Source organism: Artemia franciscana, unplaced genomic scaffold (assembly GCF_032884065.1).
Source record: "Artemia franciscana unplaced genomic scaffold, ASM3288406v1 PGA_scaffold_330, whole genome shotgun sequence".
Lineage (NCBI taxonomy): Eukaryota > Metazoa > Arthropoda > Branchiopoda > Anostraca > Artemiidae > Artemia > Artemia franciscana.
In genome coordinates this window covers 359,667-384,405 of record NW_027062669.1, presented here as the reverse complement: position 1 = coordinate 384,405, position 24,739 = coordinate 359,667, and the positions used below count along the sequence as shown (strand labels likewise).

General features: G+C 34.4%; 1 protein-coding gene across 1 annotated transcript in view; it reads right to left on the bottom strand.

Annotated features, from left to right (window-relative positions):
* LOC136041722 (uncharacterized) overlaps positions 1-24,311 on the bottom strand; it is a gene marked incomplete in the record, with an annotated part of 55,421 nt that extends 31,110 nt beyond the window's left edge. The window contains 4 exon segments of the mRNA XM_065726467.1: positions 5,551-5,755; positions 7,822-7,879; positions 18,937-19,007; positions 24,241-24,311. Coding sequence (XP_065582539.1) covers positions 5,551-5,755; positions 7,822-7,879; positions 18,937-18,999 — 326 coding nt within the window.
* Positions 24,312-24,739: the final 428 nt, after the last annotated feature.

Sequence of the window (24,739 nt, the reverse complement as noted above, 5' to 3'; positions counted from 1 at the left end):
TGATCGTATCGACCCAGTTGTCCTAGAATGTTGCAAGAGGGCTCATTCTAACGGAAATAAAAAGTTCTAGTGCCCTTTTTAAGTGACCAAAAAATTGGAGGGCACCTAGGCCCCCTCCCACGCTAATTATTTCCCCAAAGTCAACGGATCAAAATTCTGAGATAGCCATTTTATTCAGCGTAGTCGAAAAACCTTATAACTATGTCTTTAGGGACGTCTTACTCACCCACAGTCCCCGTGGGAGGGGGAGGATGTGAAAAAGCTTTTTCAGCTGGAAGTAAGAAATAGCAATAAAACTTAAAACAAACAGAAATTATTACCCATATGAGGGGCTCACCTCTTTCTAATACCTCGCTCTTTACGCTAAAGTATTTTTAGTAATTTCAACTATTTATTCTACGGCTTTTGTGATTCATGGGTCATTCTTAATGAATTGGGATAAAATTTAAGCTTTAGTGTAAAGAGCGAGTTACTGACGATGGAGCGAATCCCCTCATATATGTAATAAAAACATGAGAATACAAAAGTTCTTTACGTAAGCTAATTTATAAATTACGTAAATCTTTTACCAATAAAAAGATTCGTAAAAAATTAAAAGTTCTAGTTGCCTTTTTAATTAACCAAAAAATCGGAGGGCAACTAGGCTTCGTCCCCCGCTCTTTTTTTCTCAAAATCATTCGATCAAAATTATGAGAAAGCCATTTAGCCAAAAAAAAAACAAAATATGCAAATTTCGTTTTGATTATTCCTCTGCGAGGAGCCAAAATCAAAATATGCATTGATTCAAAAACGTTCAGAAATTAAATAAAAAAAAAACAAGTTTTTTTAACTGAAAGTAAGGAGCGACATTAAAACTTAAAACGCACAGAAATTACTTTGCATATGAAAGAGGCTGCTTCCTCATCAACGCCCCGCTCTTTACGCTAAAGTTTTTTACTGTTTTAAAAAGAAGAATTGAGAGAAAGAGTCAAACTTTAGCGTATAGAGCGGGGCGTTGATGAGGAAGCAGCCTCTTTCATATACGAAGTAATTTCTATGCGTTTTAAGTTTTAATGTCGCTCCTTACTTTCAGTTAAAAAAAACTTGTTTTTTTTATTTAATCAAACAGTTCGTGGTAACGAACTGTAGTAAGGAGCGACCCGGCTCAATAGCAACCAAAACTCTAAAAAATGGAATTTTGATACCAATATGTACATCAAAAGAATCGCATTTTAATGCTAGTTTTAAATATATAAGTTTCATCAAGTTTAGTCTTACCAATCAAAAGTTACGAGCCTGAGAAAATTTGCGTTATTTTAGAAAATAGGGGGAAACACCCCCTAAAAGTCATAGAATCTTAACGAAAATCACACCATCAGATTCAGCGTATCAGAGAACCCTACTGTAGAAATTTCGAGCTCCTATCTACAAAAATGTGGAATTTTTTGCCAGAAGGCAGATCACAGATGCGTGTTTATTTGTTTTTTTTTTGTTTTTTTTTTCCCAGGGGTGATCGTATCGACCCAATGGTCCTAGAATGTTGCAAGAGGGCTCATTCTAACGGAAATAAAAAGTTCTAGTGCCCTTTTTAAGTGACCAAAAAAATTGGAGGGCACCTAGGCCCCCTCCCACGCTAATTATTTCCCCAAAGTCAACGGATCAAAATTCTGAGATAGCCATTTTATTCAGCGTAGTCGAAAAACCTTATAACTATGTCTTTAGGGACGTCTTACTCACCCACAGTCCCCGTGGGAGGGGGGAGGATGTGAAAAAGCTTTTTCAGCTGGAAGTAAGAAATAGCAATAAAACTTAAAACAAACAGAAATTATTACCCATATGAGGGGCTCACCTCTTTCTAATACCTCGCTCTTTACGCTAAAGTATTTTTAGTAATTTCAACTATTTATTCTACGGCTTTTGTGATTCATGGGTCATTCTTAATGAATTGGGATAAAATTTAAGCTTTAGTGTAAAGAGCGAGTTACTGACGATGGAGCGAATCCCCTCATATATGTAATAAAAACATGAGAATACAAAAGTTCTTTACGTAAGCTAATTTATAAATTACGTAAATCTTTTACCAATAAAAAGATTCGTAAAAAATTAAAAGTTCTAGTTGCCTTTTTAATTAACCAAAAAATCGGAGGGCAACTAGGCTTCGTCCCCCGCTCTTTTTTTCTCAAAATCATTCGATCAAAATTATGAGAAAGCCATTTAGCCAAAAAAAAAACAAAATATGCAAATTTCGTTTTGATTATTCCTCTGCGGGGAGCCAAAATCAAAACATGCATTGATTCAAAAACGTTCAGAAATTAAATAAAAAAAAACAAGTTTTTTTAACTGAAAGTAAGGAGCGACATTAAAACTTAAAACGCACAGAAATTACTTTGCACATGAAAGAGGCTGCTTCCTCATCAACGCCCCGCTCTTTACGCTAAAGTTTTTTACTGTTTTAAAAAGAAGAATTGAGAGAAAGAGTCAAACTTTAGCGTATAGAGCGGGGCGTTGATGAGGAAGCAGCCTCTTTCATATACGAAGTAATTTCTTTTCGTTTTAAGCTTTAATGTCGCTCCTTACTTTCAGTTAAAAAAAACTTGTTTTTTTTATTTAATCAAACAGTTCGTGGTAACGAACTGTAGTAAGGAGCGACCCGGCTCAATAGTAACCAAAACTCTAAAAAATGGAATTTTGATACCAATAGCTACATCAAAAGAATCGCATTTTAATGCTGGTTTTAAATATATAAGTTTCATCAAGTTTAGTCTTACCCATCAAAAGTTACGAGCCTGAGAAAATTTGCGTTATTTTAGAAAATAGGGGAAAACGCCCCCTATAAGTCATAGAATCTTAACGAAAATCACACCATAAGATTCAGCGTATCAGAGAACCCTACTGTAGAAGTTTCGAGCTCCTATCTACAAAAATGTGGAATTTTGTATTTTTTGCCAGAAGGCAGATCACGGATGCGTGTTTATTTGTTTTTCCCAGGGGTGATCGTATCGACCCAGTTGTCCTAGAATGTTGCAAGAGGGCTCATTCTAACAAAAATGAAAAGTTCTAGTGCCCTTTTTAAGTGACCAAAAAATTGGAGGGCACCTAGGCCCCCTCCCACGCTAATTATTTTCCCAAAGTCAACGGATCAAAATTCTGAGATAGCCATTTTATTAAGCGTAGTCGAAAAACCTTATAACTATGTCTTTGGGGACGACTTCCTCCCCCACAGTCCCCGTGGGAGGGGCAACAAGTTACAAACTTTGACCTGTGCTTACATATAGTAATGGTTATTGGGAAGTATACAGGCGTTTTCAGGAGGATTTTTTTGGCTTGGGGAAGGGGTTGAGAAGAGGGGGATATACTGGGGGAACTTTCCTTCGAGAATTTGTAATGGGAGAAGAAAATTTCCATGAAGGGAGAGCAGGATTTACTAGCATTATTTAAAAAAAAAAAAAACAATTAAAAAATAAATGTGAAAAAGCTTTTTCAGCTGGAAGTAAGGAACAGCAATAAAACTTAAAACAAACAGAAATTATTACCCATATGAGGGGCTCACCTCCTTCTAATACCTCGCTCTTTACGCTAAATTATTTTTAGTAATTTCAACTACTTATTCTACGGTTTTTGTGATTCAGGAGGTCATTCTTAATGAATTGGGATAAAATTTAAGCTTTAGTGTAAAGAGCGAGGTACTGACGATGGGGCGAATCCCCTCATATATGTAATAAAAACATGAGAATACAAAAGTTCTTTACGTAAGCTAATTTATAAGTTACGTAAATCTTTTACCAATAAAAAGATTCGTAAAAAATTAAACGTTCTAGTAGCCTTTTTAATTAACCAAAAAATCGGAGGGCAACTAGGCTTCGTCCCCCGCTCTTTTTTTCTCAAAATCATTCGATCAAAATTATGAGAAAGCCATTGAGCCAAAACAACAAAAAAATATGCAAATTTCGTTTTGATTATTCCTCTGCGGAGAGCCAAAATCAAAACATGCATTGATTCAAAAACGTTCAGAAATTAAATAAAAAAAAACAAGTTTTTTTAACTGAAAGTAAGGAGCGACATTAAAACTTAAAACGCACAGAAATTACTACGTATATGAAAGTGGCTGCTTCCTCATCAACACCCCGCTCTTTACTCTAAAGTTTTTTACTGTTTTAAAAAGAAGAATTGAGAGAAAGAGTCAAACTTTAGCGTAAAGAGCGGGGCGTTGATGAGGAAGCAGACTCTTTCATATACGAAGTAATTTCTGTGCGTTTTAAGTTTTAATGTCGCTCCTTACTTTCAGTTAAAAAAAACTTGTTTTTTATTTATTTAATTATTATACAGGATGTGTTCTTAAACCCCAATGGCCTGCCATAATATAAAGAAAGAAAAAACCAAAAATGGGGTTTTTCAAGGCCAAATGAAAATACTGAAGAAAACATAGAAAGCGAATATTTCGATAGAACCGCCTCTCTTCTTCAGCGCGAACAAAATAACACGAAGGAACAACTCGTTAGTATCCGTCGTTGGCAGTTCAATTTTGTTTGGATTTTATGCAAATCACGAATATTGGCGAATAACTCACTTTATTGTTTGTTAGGTATGTGATTTTAATTCTTTTAATTTTTGGTCTTTTATTGAATTTTATTTCATTTTTCAGGCGTTTTTTTTTCATTGGTTTAGTTGTACTTTCAACACTTTTTTTTCCTTCGTCTTATTATTTTGTTCGCGTTGAAGAAGAGAGGCAGTTGTTCTCTCAAAATATTCGCTTTCTGTGTTTTCTTCAGTATTTTCATTTGGCCTTCAAAAACTCCATTTTTTATCGTTTTCTTTCTTTATGATAGGAAGTTCGATAAATTTCGAAGTTGGGGGAAAAATAGGGCACAAAACTTGTTGTATCTTTTGAGAGCCTTCTTTGAATCCTTACTTTATGTCCAATGTTTTCGAAAATTTTTGGATCCTTGCTGAAAAACATAGAATCACATTCCCATACAAAACATTCATCGATTACAAAAATATTCCAGTTTAATCTCTTTCCTCTGCGTTCTATTTTTCGTATTAAGATATAACATAATTACAGAAGCTAAAGTATAAAACCCTAATTCGTAAAATGTTGCCCCAGATACGCCACACACGCGCACCCCTAAACTGTCTTTATATAAAAAAAAAGTTTTCCCAAAATTTATTTAATCACACTGTGTCAAATACAGAGGAATCAAAACTTTTGTCTTGCTTATTTCAAGTAAAATGTCACAGAAAAAAATGATTTTGTGACATAACTTCCTATCACCAGGTAGCCTACTTCAGACAAACTTTCCATTTATGGCTTAAAAGTAAGCAAGTTGTTTCAATTAGCTATTATTCATTATCTATTTAATTAACTCACAAGACATTCACGAGGTGAAGAAACTTCTTCCAAGCCCCAATGTCAGGGGCGTAAACAAGATTTAATTATCAAAAAGAGAGAGGGACAAAATATGGAAGTCAGAAAAATCGATGAGTTTTCTGATTTGGGAAAATTGTCCGGTTCCCACCTCTACGTAAGTGTCTTCCTTAACAATAAAAATCCGGTAGCCCTCTATCCCTTACCCTTCTCTTTTACGTCTTTCTTCTTTTTTGGCTCTTTTCTTCTTTTTCTTCTCTTCGAGTTTCTTAGCCTCCATCTTCGCAGCATACAGATTGAGGTCTGATATGTACTGAAGGTAATCAGAAGGGGGCTCCCAAGTTATTTCATTCGTTAAAGTGTTCCAATAATACGGATAGCCTGTATTGGGATCATATAGTTGCTGCCAAGCTGCAAAAACAGACATATTACAAATTGATTTACCAATTTACCAGACAATTGTCTCAAATAAGCGGGGAAGGAAGTGGTCCCTTTTCTCAAAATAACTATTCAATAATATTAAAGGACTTTTTAAGAAAATTAGAGCGTTTATTGAGTATTGAAGAGTCTCATAGACCCTGATATAATGAGATGCAAATACACCGAAGCTTTTGTTACCATAGCCTCAAAATGTTCACCAAGCTGATGAGAAATTAGTGCCCTGATTCGCGAGAGGGGAGAGGATTTCCCTCTAATGGGAAGGAATTCACTCATATTTAGTATTTTTCTTAAATTACATTACATTATATTATATTTTCTTAAAGTGGAATACAATTTTCCGAGTAAGTAAAGCTTAAATAATGCTCCAATTTGTATTGCACTGTTCCGCCGTCTCATTCACGCACAATTCCGCATTGCTTCACGACAACCAAATAGTAAGATGATTCAAAACGCAGGAGCTTTGACAAAAGACGTTGAACAACTTTTAACATGCATCCAAAGTTAACGTTTTCAATAATTGACAATATCGACAAATATACTTGAGTTCATGGAAGCTAGAGGGCATTTTTATTTTTAATCAGATTTATAGGTTTCTGGGGATGACGATTGTGATAGCTGATCGAAAAAAGCTGTGATAAAATACTTGACAACCTTAGTATTAAGCTTACAGTAAAGACTCAAGATTAGAATGAGAAGGACTCTTGAGAGCCTCTGACAATTTTGTGTATTTTGACGCTGCTAATGTCTCAATAAGAAAAAAGCCTACAATATGCATCATATAGGTGCAGATAAGTAAAAATTTTGCTACTTAGAAATGTATAATTTTGTACTGCCTCTTTCACCTCGCTGTCCCTAAGCCCCCATAAACCGTATCTCGGCTTCAGCCTTTCCTCGTTTGCTATCAAGGTGTCAAATATCCTTTGGCCGAGGGTCTTCTGCCCTTGCATGCAAGTCTTGTTCCTACAGCTGTTCAAATTGGGGTATGATTCCGTTTTTTGGGAGGGGGACAGCCTTTACCTTAATTCCTGTGCCTTCAAAGGTACAAAGGGCGTTAGGGATCAGCCTTCAATATTCTCTCAAGTGGGCCGCTACGTAGATTTCCTTCTGCTCAGGGATGAGACTTGGCTGGAGGGCTCTTCTGTCAAGTTCTACGGAGCGTTTTCTTTGGTCTTTCTCAGTGACGGGTGTCTTCAAGTTGCCGAAGGAGGAGCATTTTAGTGAGTCTATAATGTGGCATACGTAGCATATATCCAAGGTATCGCCATCTTCATTGTCTCATAATGGAGACAATGTCTGGCTGGCAATTGCGAGTACAGATATCGTCCTTGCTAACATGGTCTCTCCAGCTGATCCTTTTTTTCGGCGAAGACAGTTATTTTAAAAGGCGGTAAGCCGTTTCTCCTGTTCCGCAGTTAGCTTTAGCCGGTCCACAGAGTAACTCAGATCAGACAAAACATTGCTCTGGAACAGTCTGAATTTCAACTTCTCTAAGTATAGTGTGGATATTCCAAACGATGACACATTGCCACAATGAGGTTTGGCAATCCATCGTGGAACAAAACAAAAGTAAAACGTTCCAGAATGGGAAAGGGAGAGGTAATTATAAGGATTCAACAAAAATGAGAAATTCGTTAGAGGGCGAAGCTTAAAATCAATTGGACAGCGGATTGACAGCAAGCTTATTGGTGTTGGCCCCAAGTGGCTTGGGAATTGACAGTGAATTGACAGTAGTGTATTGACAGTAGCTGTAGTAGTGTAGCTGTAGCTGTATAGTGTAGCTACAGCTGTAGCTGTAGTGTATTGACAGTAGCTGTAGTAGAATCAGTACCAAACAATTTTGCATAAAATATAATTTCAAACTGTATAAAGCATTAAAAATGACACTCCATTATGATTATTGAATTTAATATTCCTATAATCTATCCAAATAATAAAAAATTAACCATATTCAATCTAAAATGTAACTGAACTAAGTGAATTAACATAAATTATTGAATGATTACTAGTAAAACATTATCACTTGATAAATTGCTTACAAGTAGTTGGCTCTTTCAATTCTTCTTCTTTGCCACGTACATTTTGTGAAACTTCATTCTAAAAAAAAAACAGGAAATTACTCACCGAATTTAATACCCTATTCTAAATAAATCGAGGAGAATATTATGGAAAACCTATCTATCTCTTATATGTTAGATATTTTTAGTTTGTATGGCGACAAAATAATGGTATCAATTTTGGTTTCTATCTATTACTCCGATCTAGCACTATTATCTGTGTTTGCTCCTTTTAGTACTGGGCTTTCTGAATTATTAAACTTTTTCACACAAATTCTATTTCAATTTGTCATTGAATAAAAAAACAAGTTTTTAACTGAAAGTAAGGAGCGACATTAAAACTTAAAACGAACAAAAATTACTCCGAATTTACAGAATTTACTGTTTTAAAAAGTAGAGTTGACAGAAAGGTCAAACTTAAGCGTAAAGAGCGGGGCGTTGAGGATGGAATAGTCCCCTTCATATACGGAGTATTTTCTGTTCGTTTTAAGCTTTAATGTCGCTCTTTACTTTCAGTTTAAAAAATTCGTTTTTCTGAACATTTTTGAATTAATGCATGTTTTGATTTTGGCTCTCCACACATGAATAATGAAAAGGAAATTTACATATCATTTTTTTTTGGCTCAATGGCTTTCGCATAGTTTTGATCGGACGATTTTGAGAAAAAAGGAGCGGGGGATTAGGTCTAATTACCCCCTAACTTTTAAAATTACTTACGAATTAACTTAAGTAACGAACTTCTAAATTCGTTTGTTTTTATCATGTATATGAGGGGGTTTGCCCCCTCGTCAATACCTCGCGCTCTACACTAAAGCTTAAATTTTGTCCCAATTCATTAAGATTGACCCCTGAATTACAAAGGCCATAGAATAAATAGTTGAAATTAATAAAATTACTTTAGCGTAAAGAGTGAGGTATTAAGAGGAGGTGAACCCCTAATATGCGTAATAATTTATGTTTGTAAGTTCTATTTCTACTCCTTACTTTCAGCTGAAGAAACTTCTTCACATTTATTTTTTAATTGCTCTTTAAAATAATGCCCAAAAAAATATGTGCCCCCTTCATGGAAATTCTCCACCCCCATGACACATTCCTCCATGGAAAGTTAACCCACATAACCTCCCTCCCCCCAACCACAAAAATCCCCCCCAAAGTGTCTGTACACTTCCCAATAACCATTACTATATGTAAACAATGGTGAAAGTTTGTAACTTGCAGTCCTCCCTTGGGACCATGGTGGATTAAGTCGTTCCCAGAGACATAGTTATTAGGTTTTTCAACTATTCTGAACAAAATGCTATCTCAAAATTTTGATCCAGCGACTTTGGGAAAAAATTGAACGTGGGAGGGGGCCTATGTACCCTCAAATTTTTGGTCACTTTGAAAAAAGCACTAGAACTTGTAATTTCCGTTAGAATGGGCCTCTCGCGACATTTTAGGACCACAGGGTCAATGCGATCACCCCTGGAAAAAAAAAGAAAAAACAAACAAACAAACGCGCATTCATGATCTGTCTTCCGGCAAAAAATACAAAATTCCACATTTTTGTAGATGGAAGCTTGAAACTTCTACAGTAGGGTTCTCTGATACGCTGAATCTTATTGTGTAAATTTCATTAAGATTGTATGACCTTTGGGGGGGGTGGGTGTTTCCCCCTATTTTCTAAAATAAGGCAAATTTTCTCAGGCTTGTAACTTTTGATGGGTAAGACTAAACTTGATGAAACTTAAATATTTAAAACCACCATAAAAATACGATTTTTTAATGTAGCTCCTGGTATCAAAATTCCGCTTTTTTGGGTTTCGGTCACTATTGAGCCGGGTCGTTCCTTACTACAGTTCTTTACCACCAACTGTTTGATAAAAAGGACAAATTCAAGTTTGATAATCTAAACATTAACTTTTAGGGCGCTTTGAAAAGAACAATCTAACTATCACGTTTCCTTCTAATTAACTGAAAAAAAAGATACTTTCATCAATTTATTTATTTCTTCTACAATTCTTCACTATCAGTTTTACATTGAAAACACCTGAATAGTTGAATATTTGAATACAGGTATAACGATCCTATAGGTAATAGACGGCCATCGCTTCAGCTTGAATTAATTGACACTGCAAGCGAAGGTTGCAATATATTATCAAACAGTTCGTGGCAAGGAACTGTAGTAAGGAGCGATCTGGCTCAATAGTAACCGAATCTCTAAAAAATGGAATTTTGATACCAATAGCTACATCAAAAGAATTGCATTTTAATGCTGATTTTAAATGTATATGTTTCATCAAAATTAGTCTTACCCATCAAAAGTTATTAGAAAATTTGCCTCATTTTAGAAAATAGGGAGAAACACCCCCTAAAAGTCATACAATCTTAACGAGAATCACACCATCAGATTCAGGGTATCAGAACCTTATTGTAGAGGTTTCAAGCTCCTATCTACAAAAATGTGGAATTTCGCATTTTTTGCCAGAAGACAAATCACGGATGCGTGTTTATTTGTCTTTTTTTCAGGGATGATCGTATCGACTCAGTGGTCCTAGAATGTCGCAAGAGGGCTCATTCTAACGGGAATTAAAAGTTCTAGTGCCCATTTTATGTGACCAAAAATTGGAGGGCACCTAGGCCCCCTCCCACGGTCATTTTTTCCAAAAGTCACCAGATCAAAATTCTGAGATAGCCATTTTATTCACCATAGTCGAAAAACCTAATAACTATGTCTTTGGGGACGACTTGCTCCCCCGCAGTCCCAGTGGGAGGGGCTGAAAGTTACAAACTTTGACCGGTGTTTACATATAATAATGGTTACTGGGAAGTGTACAGACGTTTCCAGGGGGATTTCTTGGTTTGGGGGAGGGGAGAGCTGAGGGGAGGGGGGGTGGTCACGTGGGAAGATCTTTCCATGGAGGAACTTCTCATGGGGGAAGAGACTTTCAATGAAGGGAGCGCAGGATTTTCTAACATTATTTTAAAAAAAACAATAAAAAATAAATGTGAAGTTTTTCCTACTGAAAGTGAGGAACAGCATTAAAACATAAAACGAATAGAAATTATTACGCATATGAGGGGTTTACCGCCTCGTAATTCCTTGCTCTTTATGCTAAGGTATTTTTAGTAATTTCAACTATTTATTCTACGGCCTTTGTGATTCAGAGGTCATTCTTAAGGAATTGGGACAAAATTTAAGGTTTAGTGTAAAGAGCGAGGTATCGAAGAGGGGTGAACCCCTCATATACGCAATAAAAACATACGAATATAGAAGTTAGTTACGTAAGTTAATTCGTAAGTTCACTTCGTACTACACTTCCCTAACATTAACAAAACAACAAAAAGTCATAGATGACTTTTTAATCTACCACACCTGGTACTCATTCTCCCCTCACGTGAAGAAAATACCCTATACTTCAGAATTGGAAGTGAAACACTGACCCTGAAGAAAGAAAAATTTGACTGAAAAAAAAGAAAGGACCAAATTGCAGATTTTGTTCTTCAGTCCCTGAGACTTCACAAGACCTCAGCTTTAGCCGCAATAGTATTGCAAGTCAGCAAATAAAACAAAAAATGTTTTCTCAAGACTAAAAATACAGCCTGGCACAAGTGAACTACTTAACATCAAGCTACCAGGACGTGAAGGAAGAATATCATTCCAGGAGATTGCTTTTTTTTGTGTGTTTTTTTTTTTAGTTGGAACGACTTGGTTTAACAAGGTTGACCTGACCCCTACACCTGCTTCAATTTGATTATTTGGAACCGTTATTGGAAAGAGCAATAAGAATATTTGAAGCAAATAAACCAGCGAAATTATTTTTTTGTGTGACGCTGGAAGGAGACTGTTTTCAGACTCCAAGTGCTGTTTTTTAAGAAGCAGAAGAAGCAGAAAAAAGTTTAGCGTGAAGAGAATGGTGTTGAGGAGGGGCAACCAATTTATATTTGGAATAGTTTCTGTTCGTTTAAGTTTAAACACTGCTCCTTACTTTCAAAATAAGAACAAAGTGCCTTTTCCTATTGATTAGTTTAAATAAACTTTTCTGCATAATAAGTTATGCAAAGAAAAGTAAAAAACTTAATCAAACCAAACATGAGCAGACATAAATTCAAATAAGTTTTCCAAGTATAAAACTAACATAAATTACCATTGATAAATAAATGAAATCCAAAAAGAATAGAAATTACAACAAATAATTGACTCAAACTCAAAACAAGCAGACACTAAGACGAGTAGGGCTAGCTCCCTCCATACCATCTAAAGACCAGCACATTATTATTACTTTACTGACAACAATCCTCATTCCTAGCAGAATACTTCTATTTCTCATAATATTGCAAAAACTAACACCATTACAACCAAGAATACTGAAAAAAATTAATATAAATTTTTTAATGTCAAAATAAAAAAAAAGATTTGAAATGAATTTGTTTTCAAGGGTTCAAGGTTCTCTTATTATAACCAATATATACAAAATATTAGGTAACTCAAGGCTGAGAGTATGGCTCGAATGCAATTGAGCTACCTTTAAGAAACACTAAATATGCACAAAATTAAAAATAAAAACTTCTCTTAACCAAACTTGACAGAAATAAATAAAAAACAAATCCCGTGCCGTACGATACCACTTCCATCCTCCGCGCACCATCCTGAGACACAATTAAATTTACAACTTAAAACCAAGTGAGTCATAAGACATCTGGAGGTCTCATGGGCGAACCCCAGAGACCAACCCAATACTAAAAAAAAAAAATATAAACATCCCTAAAAAAAAAATAAAAAAAATAAAAAATCATATTATTTAGATTTATAACTCTCAATCAGCACTCTTTTCAACTTCCGTCTTATAGCATCTATGCTTATATTAAAATCAATCTCATTTTTCAAACTTTCCCAATGTAGAGGAATCAAATACCTCAGGCAAAAACGCGACCTCTCTGTAACTACCATAGGAGTCCGCAGATTATATTTACCACGGGTTTCAACTTGTGAAGATGAAGGAGAAGAAATAAGACCCATCGATGCAAAATATCTGGGGAGCTTTTCTCGTTCAAGCTTAATCTTAAACATAACACTTAAAAATTGGATACTTTGCCGAACAGGAAGAATATTATGAAGTGAAAAAAGGGTCTCTGTTGTGGATTTTAAGGGGAACTTTGATGGCGATGGCAGAAAAGGTTTAAGTATACGAACTGCTTTATTTTGTATAATCTGTAGAGGGGTAACATTACTTTTAAAGGTGTTCAAAAAAAATAATAGATGCATAATCAAAATGGGATTGCACAAGGGAAAAGTAAATGGATTTAAGATCGCAATATGAAAGAAGGTTTTTCAGTCTGCACATTATACCAACTCCACGGGCAGACTTTGCTCTAACCTGATTAATTTGCTCTTTCCATGACAAATTCTCATCAAACACAACTCCTAAATATCTTATCAATACAACCCTTTCAATAACATACTCAGGTTCATTCGCAGAAATGGAAACTGATTCTATATCTGGAAACTTGTGACCCGTCCTGCTGTAAACAATAAACTTAGTCTTCTTTCTATTCAGAAGTAGTCTATTATCAGAGAGCCAAGTAGACAATCTATCATATGCGGATGTTAAATTGACCACTAGCTCTTCACGAGATTTACCAGAAACGGTTGCTGCAGTGTCGTCAGCAAACTGAGTGTCTATAGAAGAAACTCCAGTAGCTGAGCACAAATCATTAATGTAAACTAGGAAAAGCAGAGGTCCTAATACGGATCCCTGGGGAACACCAACCTTATCTGATTGCTGTAAAGAATCAGATCTAACATCATTATATATAAGTATCTGCTGCCTCCCATGAAGATACGATTCAAGTAACCTAAGGCAATTACCACGAATACCAGCATTCGAAAGCTTATACAAAAGAATTTCATGAGAAATGGAATCAAAAGCTTTCTGTATGTCTAAAAATATAGTTGCAGGCGTTTCTCCACGGTCAAGACAATCATTAATATGTTGGACAATAATAGCCATAGGATGATCACTGCAATGCTCTTTTCTAAATCCAAACTGAAGTTTAGAAATGTAATCAAATTTCTCAAAAAAATAATAAATTCTGTTATACAGTGCTCGCTCTACAACCTTCGAAAAAGCAGAGAGTATCGATATAGGACGATAATTAGCAGGAAGCCTCGGGTCATCACCTTTATGTAGGGCCACAATTCTTGCTGATTTAAATGTTGAAGGATAGACACCAGTTACAAATATAAGATTAATAATGTGGCATAAAACCGGTGATATAACTGGGAATATTTCTTTGACCAAATTAGTAGAAGATCCATTAAGGGCTTCAGATGAACCGTTCTTCATTTTAGATATGATCTGTTTTAGTTCAATTTCAGTAACCGGGGAAAGGAACATGCTTTTATCAGAGGGAGGGGGCATGTGATCTTTAAATAAATCATTGTTATTATTATTTGGAGAAACATGAGATGCATTAGCTGTTTTTTCACCGATGCTTACAAAATGAGCATTGAGCAAGTTCACTATTTCCTGCTTATCGGAAGAAAAAGTACCATCACCACGTAACATTTCATTCGGAAATGAAGATTTTTGAGACCTTCCCAACAGAGAGTTAATAAGTCTCCAAGTATGTTTTTGATCCCCACGAGCTTCTACAAATGATTTTTCAAAATATCTAGCTTTTGCTTTCCGAATTAACTGTGTCAGGACATTTTTATACTTTTTAAACTCTTCTTTATTTTTAGTAGATGGGAATGACATAGATATTTTAAATAGCTTATTTTTTATTGAAATAGAGTGTAGAAGCCCGCGTGAGATCCATGGTTTTTTAGGGAGTGTATATTTTTTTATTTTAATGCGTCTCAATGGAAATGCTTCATCCAAGCACTCACGGAAATATTTTAAAAACAGAGCCGTAGAAATCTCAGGGCATTCACATTCTAGAATTGCAGTCCATTCATTTAAATACAAAAGGTTCTCAATTTATCCATTCCTTCTTTATCAATTTTTCGAGTTTGTTTAAATTCCGAAACTTTTGGTCTGTGATTAATTCCAACATCCGCAACTACCACACAATGGTCAGAAACATCTGTAAATATAATATGCGAAAGAGTAACGGGGATAGTAGAAAAAATATTATCAATGAGAGTAGCCGTATCTTCCGTAACCCGGGTCGCAGACCTGCATGATGGTAAAAGTGATTTTGATAGGTTCATGCACAGAAACTGAAGCGATTTTTCATGCAAATGATTAGAAATTCCCGGTCTATTTGTCTGAGCTAACAATAAATTAATATTAAAATCACCCATTACCAGAACTTGCTCAGAATTCAAATTAGTCACATCTTCAATGAAGCATTCATAAATTCGCAAAAACTCTTGTAACGAAGCCGATGGTGATCGAAAAACAACACAAACAAGAACTTTCCTATTATCAATCACACACTCAATGCAAATGCTCTCAAAGGTCATCTCTTGGTCATGCTTAGATAGTTGCTTCTTCACAACAAATGGAATATCATCCCGAACAAAAAGTCCAATTCCGCCACCCTGTCTATTTTCCCTATTATTAGATATAAATTTAAACCCATCACAATTCATGAATTCTGCATTTTCATTACTTAAAAACGTTTCACATAGGCCTAAGATACTTACCCTGTGGTTACAAAGTAACTGCGAAACAAACTCGTGGCTACTAGCCAAACCTCTGCAGTTAAAAAGTGCTGATCTTAAGTTCCCATCAAATACAGGTGTTCCTAAATCCCCTTCAAATAAAAAATCAGTAGCAGGAAGGCTAGCTAAATGATCATCATAAACACCTTTAGCAAAAGGGGAAAAATCATAATAAATATTTTTTAGATCAAGCTGATCATCGAGGCGGCTCCCCAATCCTCCCCCAGACTCCCCACTACTCACGTGCTATATATAAATTTCATCTTTACCTTATGTCCCAGGCAGGCACGACGGAAAAATGGAAATGGCACCGCACCACTAATCAGGCAAATCGGGTAAAAAAGTGGCAGAGAACAAACAAGACCTCGAAACCTGATTTTTTTCACTAGACCTACTAACACTAGAAAACTAAAAAAAAGATCATACGCAAAAAACGAGGTTGTAGAACCCAACATGTACACAACACTGTGACAGAAGTGGCAAGAAAATCAATCAAAATGTCTATCACAATACTAATAATAATCACAAAGGGACAGCAATAACTAGTCCATCACTCTTTCCCAGGGTGACGAGGCCGTGGATTTGGATTCAAGCCAAAGCTTCGAGCCCTTCTGTTTAACACGCGTAAACTTTGCGGAATCTGATTCACGTAAATCCTTTGCTTTCGCAAGAAGTTCATTTCGAATAGCGTTTAGCTTGGGGGGAAGATCCGTGCACACACGAATGCCGCTCCCCTTCAATTTACGAACTGAGTTGAGAATCCTCTGAATGTTCTGTTCGTTTACAACCGAGATAAATATAGGTGCCGGACGAGGCCTTCGATTAGTAACGTTAACGGAACCACCAAGCATACGGTAGCACTTCGTAATCTGAATGGGGTCGCTTATCTCCATTGTATCAGATAAAAAAAATTTCACATTTTCTTCAACTGTTTGAGACGGCCGCTCAGTAGGCATGCCATGAATTAACAAATTTAATTTGCGGTCCTTGACATTACTTTCCAGTACCTGATTCTCCAGTTGATCACACCTTAATTTTTGATCCTCCAACTCCTTTTCCAGTTGGCCAATTTTTATATCTCGATCGGAGGCATCCTTTTTTAGCGTAGCTATTTCCCCTGTAAGGGACTGAATGGACTTGTTGATGTCTCTTTGAGAACGGATTACGGCATCAAGTTTTTCCGTTAAAATCTTCACTGCTTCATCAAAGTTCTTTTGTGATACTGCCATAATGATTGCAATAAAGCCACTTTCTTATTGATTTAATTCAGCATGTAATCAAGCACAGGTAAACAGTAAATCTCCGGGTGAGCCAAAACCGGTTAGTTATTTCACTTTGCAATGCGACAATAAAATCCAGTCAAACCAGTCCAATTAGTTTTATCCTTTTTAGACTAAATGGTCTTCACACCACGAAGACGAATGAAAGACTGGAAAAAGTGCGAATTACATGCTGGCCTTTAGAAGGCGAAGTGGTCTTCTAAAGACCAGGCATAGGGGCATCATGTTGCTCATTTCAGTTTCTGGCCATTTTGAGTTTCGCTAGGTTACTTATTGTAATTTTTTTCTGTTTTGGGTTTCACTTATTTATTGATGATAATTTGTAGTAATGTAATGCTTGGAAAATTATTTGACTTTACTTCGACCCATTTTTGTTTAATGTAGTTCTTAATTTTTCTTTGAAAAACCTAATTTGTGGTTAAGTTCTTTTTTTAGAATAGTTTCTGTTCGTTTTTTATCGATATATTATTTTTCATTGCTAAAGAAAAAAATTAATCTTTCTGTTTTTTCCTATAAGAATCCATAATTTTTTTTTTACTTTTTCTGTACTAGACAAAAACTGTCAAATGTTTTCACAGGAGTATTGCTATTACACCCCTCTGAGAACCCATGTGTACATAGCGTGCTCTGATTCAGTTCAACACCAATCTCAACGTTTCTGAAAGTCTAACCTATGCCCTTGGAATTGGTAATAGTTGATGGCACAGTAGCAGAAGTAATAGTTGTATTAGTATATAGCAATAGTAGTATTATTTGTATGCAGTACTAGCATTCACATAGTGCTTTTTTGGTCTAATTCAAGAACCTCTCCTCATGCCCTGGTAGTTTCAACTTAATACTTTAAGCTGCTTCTGAGATATTATTGATATATCTTGTCGATAACCTGCAGGTACTTAATATGTTTTGATTTATCCCAACATTCCCCTCACCAATTCCTGAAAGTTTCACATTACTACAATTAGCCCTATTTGTGCAACAAAATTACAAACTTTATAAGCAAACTGGACGTTTTTGCGATCTTGAACATGGCAGCCAGTAGCCAAACACAGAGAGAATGAATGGCAATTAGTAGTAGCATGCACATAGGTTAGGATGGCACATAGGATAATCCATAAGCGCCAGTAGGGGGCAAGGACTTTGAGAAACAAGATGACGTTAAATATTGCATGTACATAGCAAAATGAGAGATACTACGTTTTCAATCTTCGAAAAAATATGCTGGTAGTATTCGTCCACATCCAACATGCCCAAATTTCATTGTCTAAAATCTAAATTTCATGGTGACATAGCTGACCCCCCAACAACCCCTCCAAATTTTGTATTTCTTTTTTTTTATTCGACCCTCTTGCTACTGAAAGCTGCACATAGAGGTCTTTATCATTCAATACTGGATACCTTATTTTTCCTGATTATTTAAGTTATTTATGACAGACTTTGAGATATTTCTGATTTAAGATGTTCTTCTCAAACAATCACAACACAACTATACTGTCCTTAGGACTATGAAAAACCGAAGACAGATTTCAAAATAAAATTTTGTAGGAAGAGTTTCCAATGTCAAAATTTTAGATTTTTGTGAATTTTCGCAGTATTGCTCAAAGCTTTCAAAACAAGCCCCTGTGGAAATTCATTTTGGAGAAGCCCCCTCAGAATATAATTCTTCCAATAAGTTTACTTCTGTATATTTGGGTTCAATTGTGTTTTTACTTTAACGGCTTTCTGGCCAGTTTGTTAGGAAGGGTTCAAATATGTAAAGGGTCTTTTCAGCCATTACAAAAAAAAAAAAAAACAATACTTATATGAAACATTTTGTATTCCATGGGGTAGAGGGTGTACACAACACAAATCGAACTCATGGTTACATTAGTAGCCTGCACTAATGTACAGAAGTAGACTGCTAGACTGCTGTCTACTGCTAGTAGACTGCACATTAGTAATATGTATAGTTTATATCTTATATTATATATTTACTTTCTTTGATGATCTTCCAACAGTAGCCTGACTTAAGATACCCAATACAAAACACCAAATGAAACACACAAAAACAATATATATATATATATATATATATATATATATATATATATATATATATATATATATATATATATATATATATATATATATATATATATATATATATATATAGGCCTATATATTACTTACTTCATTATCACTCTCTTTATCTGAGTTATCAGCATATGACACCAAACTTACTAGACTTGCCATAATTGAACCTTAAATATAAACAACTTGGTTATACATCTTGCTTATAAAAATGGGTTACAAAATGGTACAAAGACATTCACTTTATGACACAATAAGAATCAAATATTGAGCTACATAGTATTCAGAGAAACTGACTTCAGGTGTAGGTGTACTCTCACTGCACTACTTTAGTTCTACTTGATCAACAATTGCATAGCAAGTTATTACTCTTGTTTTTGTGCAATGTTTGTGTTTGAGCAAAATTTTTCATGTAAAAAAATCTTAAACATGCTTTGTCTCAATGATTTGGTTGAGTATGTATATTATTTATATATATATATATATATATATATATATATATATATATATATATATATATATATATATATATATATATATATATATATATATATATATATATATATATATATATATATATATATATATATATATATATATATATATATATATATATATATATATATATATATATATATATATATATATATATATATATATATATATATATATATACACATATTTCCTCCCCCCCCCCCCCGATTAGTCTAGACCATGAAATCTAGGAACACACCATGAAACTTTAGATATGTTTTGTGAAAAAAATATGGCATTTTTGATTCCTTGACTAAAAATAATATGACTTAGTTACTTAGGGTCTAGATTTTAGTTCTGTCTTTTGAAATGAGGTTGCTGTTTCACTAAAAGGTTGGTTCTTGAAAATTTAGTGTCATAGAGAGGGAGAAGTATATACTTAGAAGCACCTTCCTGAGCCTTGAACTGTGATGTCATCATGAAATGTTAAAAACTTTTGGACATACAATGCCCCAAGATATAATGTGAGCAACAGGTTGACTCCTGAAGGTTTAATTCATTACCATGAGCTTTTTCAAGCTCATGATAACTTGATTCAATGGAGAAGGAAGGAGTAAAGGTATTGGTTTTGAATTAGCTCATAAACATTTGTAATATAATACATATATCACTGCATATATAAACATATATCACTGCAGCACCAAGGAGCATGAGACCAACAAGCCTACACACACTACTTTTCTATCTCATACTATTAAAAGTCTGCCTCTTTACACCCTTCCATGAATGCCAAATTCCTCTCAAATCCATCCTTACAACATCCTCTCACTCCAACTGGAGACTAGCCTATCTGCTTTTTGGTCAGCCAATAAGGACAATTTTAAGCAATCTTTCATCTGCAGAACTTGTCACAGCCATCATAAACTTCCCTGATAATATTTCTTGAAAACAGAGTCAAACCACATTTTTAGTTCAGCTTACCAGTTGAAAATACCTAACAAATCCTCCTCTGTGTTTGAAAGCTCAAATGTTTAAGAACCATATTTGGCCACAAAAATCACACTGCCTTCCAATATTTTAATCTTGTTATTCTTACAAATTTTTGCACAAATTTCTTTACAAATATTCTTAAAATATTTACCACGGCCCCCCTAGCTTCTAGGCATGATGAGTCCAATGGCGAAGTAATAATTTTTCCATCTGTTAGCCTTTTTACATAATACTAGTATAAATAGAGCTGAGTATTGTAACATTTTTTTGTGACAAGCAACCAGATAAATGGGACAAATATTCCCCCACTCTACCCAAAAACTACTTTATGCTTTAAACTCACTATATCCTGCATTAACTAGATTTAAACAGATAAAGAACATGAGGCGGATTCACAAGAATATCTCACTAATATCCTTTTACATTCAACTGTAAAAAAAAAAAAAAAAAAAAAAAAAAAAAAAAAAAAAAAAAAAAAAAAAAAAAAAAAAAACTCCAGCCTGACCCTTTGCTATTCTACTTTTAGCATATTCACTGCATTTACCAGCTTTACTAACAACACTAGTTAGGTATGTAAAGGTAACTAGTTAGGTATCTTCTTATTACCCAATATCACTTGATAAATTTTATTTATTCCCAATCATGACAGATTAGTCTTTTAACATTGATTTTTCAAACCTACTCCTAAACCCTGAATTTGAAAACCTTCAAAAAATCATTTATTTTGCTAATATTTTAATTTAGGCATTAAAACTATCAGCATAATTTGAGTCTAGGAGAATTTTAAGTTCTTATTATTGTTATTGAAAACATGTTGTCATACCTACAAAACAAAAATGACAGAGCACTATTCAATTCTGATGATGTAACTAGTGCAGAAGAAGTTCTAAGCTTGTTTTAAATATTTTAGTTAATTTTCTCCATAATATAGCAACAGCTATATTAGGGTATGTTATATGAAGATTACTAATGAGCTTTAAACTGTGAGTCCAAATTGGATATCTTGGTAGGTATTTTGCAAAATGGAAGAAAGTGGATTAGATTTTCAATTTATCCCAATTTGTAATGATCTTCCAGAATTGATTCACAGCTCTCTAATAGCCTTTACTGTTTTCCTTAGGATAAATTAAATAAACCACATATCTAGGGAAAGAATGAAACTGCTTCTCTCCTGAAATAACACAAAATCAGCTACTATCCCCATTTCCCAACCTAACAATACTAATGTTATTCTTGTAAATACCATTAGTGACTATAATACATACATCTGGCATAACATACAAGGAAAGGACCTTCATCAAAACTCTTATATTAGCTGGACCAAAGGTTGCTCATAATCTATAAAACTGAAGACCAAAGGGGCCTGATGGCTCCAGGACTTCTCAAATTTCAATCCAAGAGTAAAAATTTTGTCAAAACATCCTCTCCCCTTCCTATAGCCACACTGGTCTTCTTTAAAATGTTATTTATAGCATCTCTAAGATTAAGAAATGACATCATGCTAAATAATTTTCTTCCTATAGCAAATGAGATAAATCCTATATAATTAAAATTATATTTACTACAATTACATTACATTTAAACATATTTACACTAATACCTGTTTTTATAGAGAAGCTACAGTAACAAAAACAACATAAAATTGCTAGGTACTTCCCCTTATTCAGAACCATAATATTCATTATCTTTAGTAATTCTAAACTTTACACCTAACTCTACTCTAACTTCACAACCCCCCAAATGCAGCCCTGTTCCTGTCTTTAACTGAGACATTTCCTTCAGAGCTTAAAACTTAATTTCCTAGACAAAAAAAAAAACAAAAAAAAAACAACAGAAACAAGTGGTATATTCACTTTTATCCTAGGTAAATTAGCCTATGTTGTCAACTGCAAATTAACATAATATTCATTATCCTCAGTAATTTTAAACTTTATACCTAACTCTACTCTAACTTCAAAACCCCCAAATTAAAAAAAAAAATGATTTAACACTATCAGTATCTGGGGCCTTATTTTTTTAAGTATTCTGCCTTGCAGATTATATATTCCTTCACAATTTTATTTATCTCTTCCTATATCATAAGCACATTCTCAAAATGTTCTACCCATCTTTTTTTAACTCTTTTCTTATCACTAATCAGCCCTGTTCCTGTCTTTAACTGACACATGTCCTTCAGAGCTTAAAACTTAATTTCCTAGACAAAGAAAAAAACAATCGAAACAAGTGGTATATTCACTTTTATCCTAGGTAAATTAGCCTATGTTGTCAACAACAAATTAACCAAACAAATAAATCAAACTCATTGAATTAGCAAAATTTTGATAAAATTCTTGTTTAGCTTCTTTTTGCTATCTTGGAAAGGGGCTAGGTTAGGAAAATGAAACTTTCTATAATTAATCCAGGGCAAAAAACATACTCTGGGAGGGTATTGCCAAGCTTCTATGTCAACCCACTTCTGATTTATTAGTTTTAGAAATTTTGAAAACTAAATAGGTCTAGCCTATAGCCTACCAATTGGAATTTTGTCAAAACAGCATTTTCCCTTAATTTTCACTTATCAGTTTCTCTTCCTCTGGTTTTAGCTCTTAAAATACAATTTCTGTTATTTAAGTAGAATTTCAAACCATAACAATGTTTTTTTTCTTCTTCTGAATCATGAAAATGTATTTATATATCTTTGGAACCTTATAAATTAGGATTGAGCAAAGTTGTGAAGCTGAAAAGAGTTTTTTGAACATAATTTAAGAAAATTTACTGAGCAAGGTTTTGATTTTGTAACACAAATTTCTTTAAAGGTCTTCAGAGGTCAGGACCTGGTAAAATTCTATTTTAGTGACTTCTTGCTATCTCAGAAAGGGGTTAGGTTAGGAAAATGAAGTGGTAAAATTCTAGTTAATTGACTTATTGCCATCTCAGAAAGGGTTTAGGTTAGGAAAATGAAACTTTCAGGGATGAATCTACAGACTAAAGTATGTCCTGGGAAGATATTTTGAAGCAACTACCTCTACTCCTTCTCCTATAGAAGGCCCTGACCTTTGATGACCTTTAAAAATATGTGTGTTATAAAAGTGAAATCTTGCAAAATAGATGTTCTGCTTAATTGAAGTAGAATAAAATTGTTTTCAGCTTCAAAACTTTGCTCAATTACATTTTATAAGGTTTTAAAGATATGCAAATACATTTCCTAAATTTCAAAAAAAACCATTGATATGGCTCAAAATTCTACTCAAATACCAGGAATTGCATTTTCAGAACTAAAGACAGAGAAAAAGCAACTAGGCTAGTAACTGAAAATTAAGGTAAAATTTGTTTTGTCAAATTTCAATAGGTATAGACCTGTCATGTAGGAAAATTTCAGGGCCCTCCAGAGGGAAAAGGAGTGGAGGTGGGTACTTTAAAATACCTTCCCAGGATATGCTTTAGCCTGTAGACTCATTCCTGAAAGTTTCATTTTTCCTAACCTAAACCCTCTCCTAGATAGCAAGAAGTCAATTAACTAGAAATTTACCAATGAAACTTTTAGGAATGGGTCTACAGACTAAAGCATGTCCCAGGAAGGTATTTTGAAGTACCTACCTCTACTCCATCCCCCTCTAGAGGGTCCTGACCTTTGATGACAAAAAAATGTGTTTTATAAAAGTGAAGCCTTGCAAAATAAATCTTCTGCTGCTTAAATGAAGTAGCCTACAACAAAATTGTTTTCAGCTTCACAACTTTGCTCAATCCCAATTTATTAGGTTTTAAAGATATGCAAATACATTTCCAAAATTTGGAAAAAAAACATTGATATGGCTCAGAATTTTACACAAATAACAGGAATTGCATTTTCAGAACTAAAGGCAGATAAAAAGCAACTAGTGACTGAAAATTAAGGTAAAATGTTGTTTTGTCAAAACGTCTAGAAAAAAAATATTAAGCAAGGAAAAGAAGCTTAGATACCTTCCCAGGGCAGAAGTTCTGAAATGAGGAATATCTCATTCTTAAAACATGAATTAAAATATGCTATTTATCAAGATAGCCTACCTAAAAATTTCCGTAATTTAATTTTTTAATCGAGTTCTTTTAAGAATGTCTGCCATAACGCCATCTGCACAAACTTTATCACTGTCTCAACAAACACTGCTAGGCTAGGTTCAGATGGACAGTAATTTTTCAAAGGTAAATTCTTAAAGTTTTTGTTTAAATTACCCCAAGTGATGAATAGTTATAACATAAATAAAATGACAAATTATTAAAGCCTTTTGGAATTTCGAGGAAAGGTACTACATAATGACACAAGTAGGTTCGAAGATACCGCAACACCACTAAGCAAATTGTAGAATCACGAATCCTTTTTTTTATACTTCTTGGTTATCGTTTTCATTAAATAATAGCTTTGAATTCTCTATGTAGTCATGTTTTCATTACATCGGTCATTGTAAGATGGTTTTTCCAATGT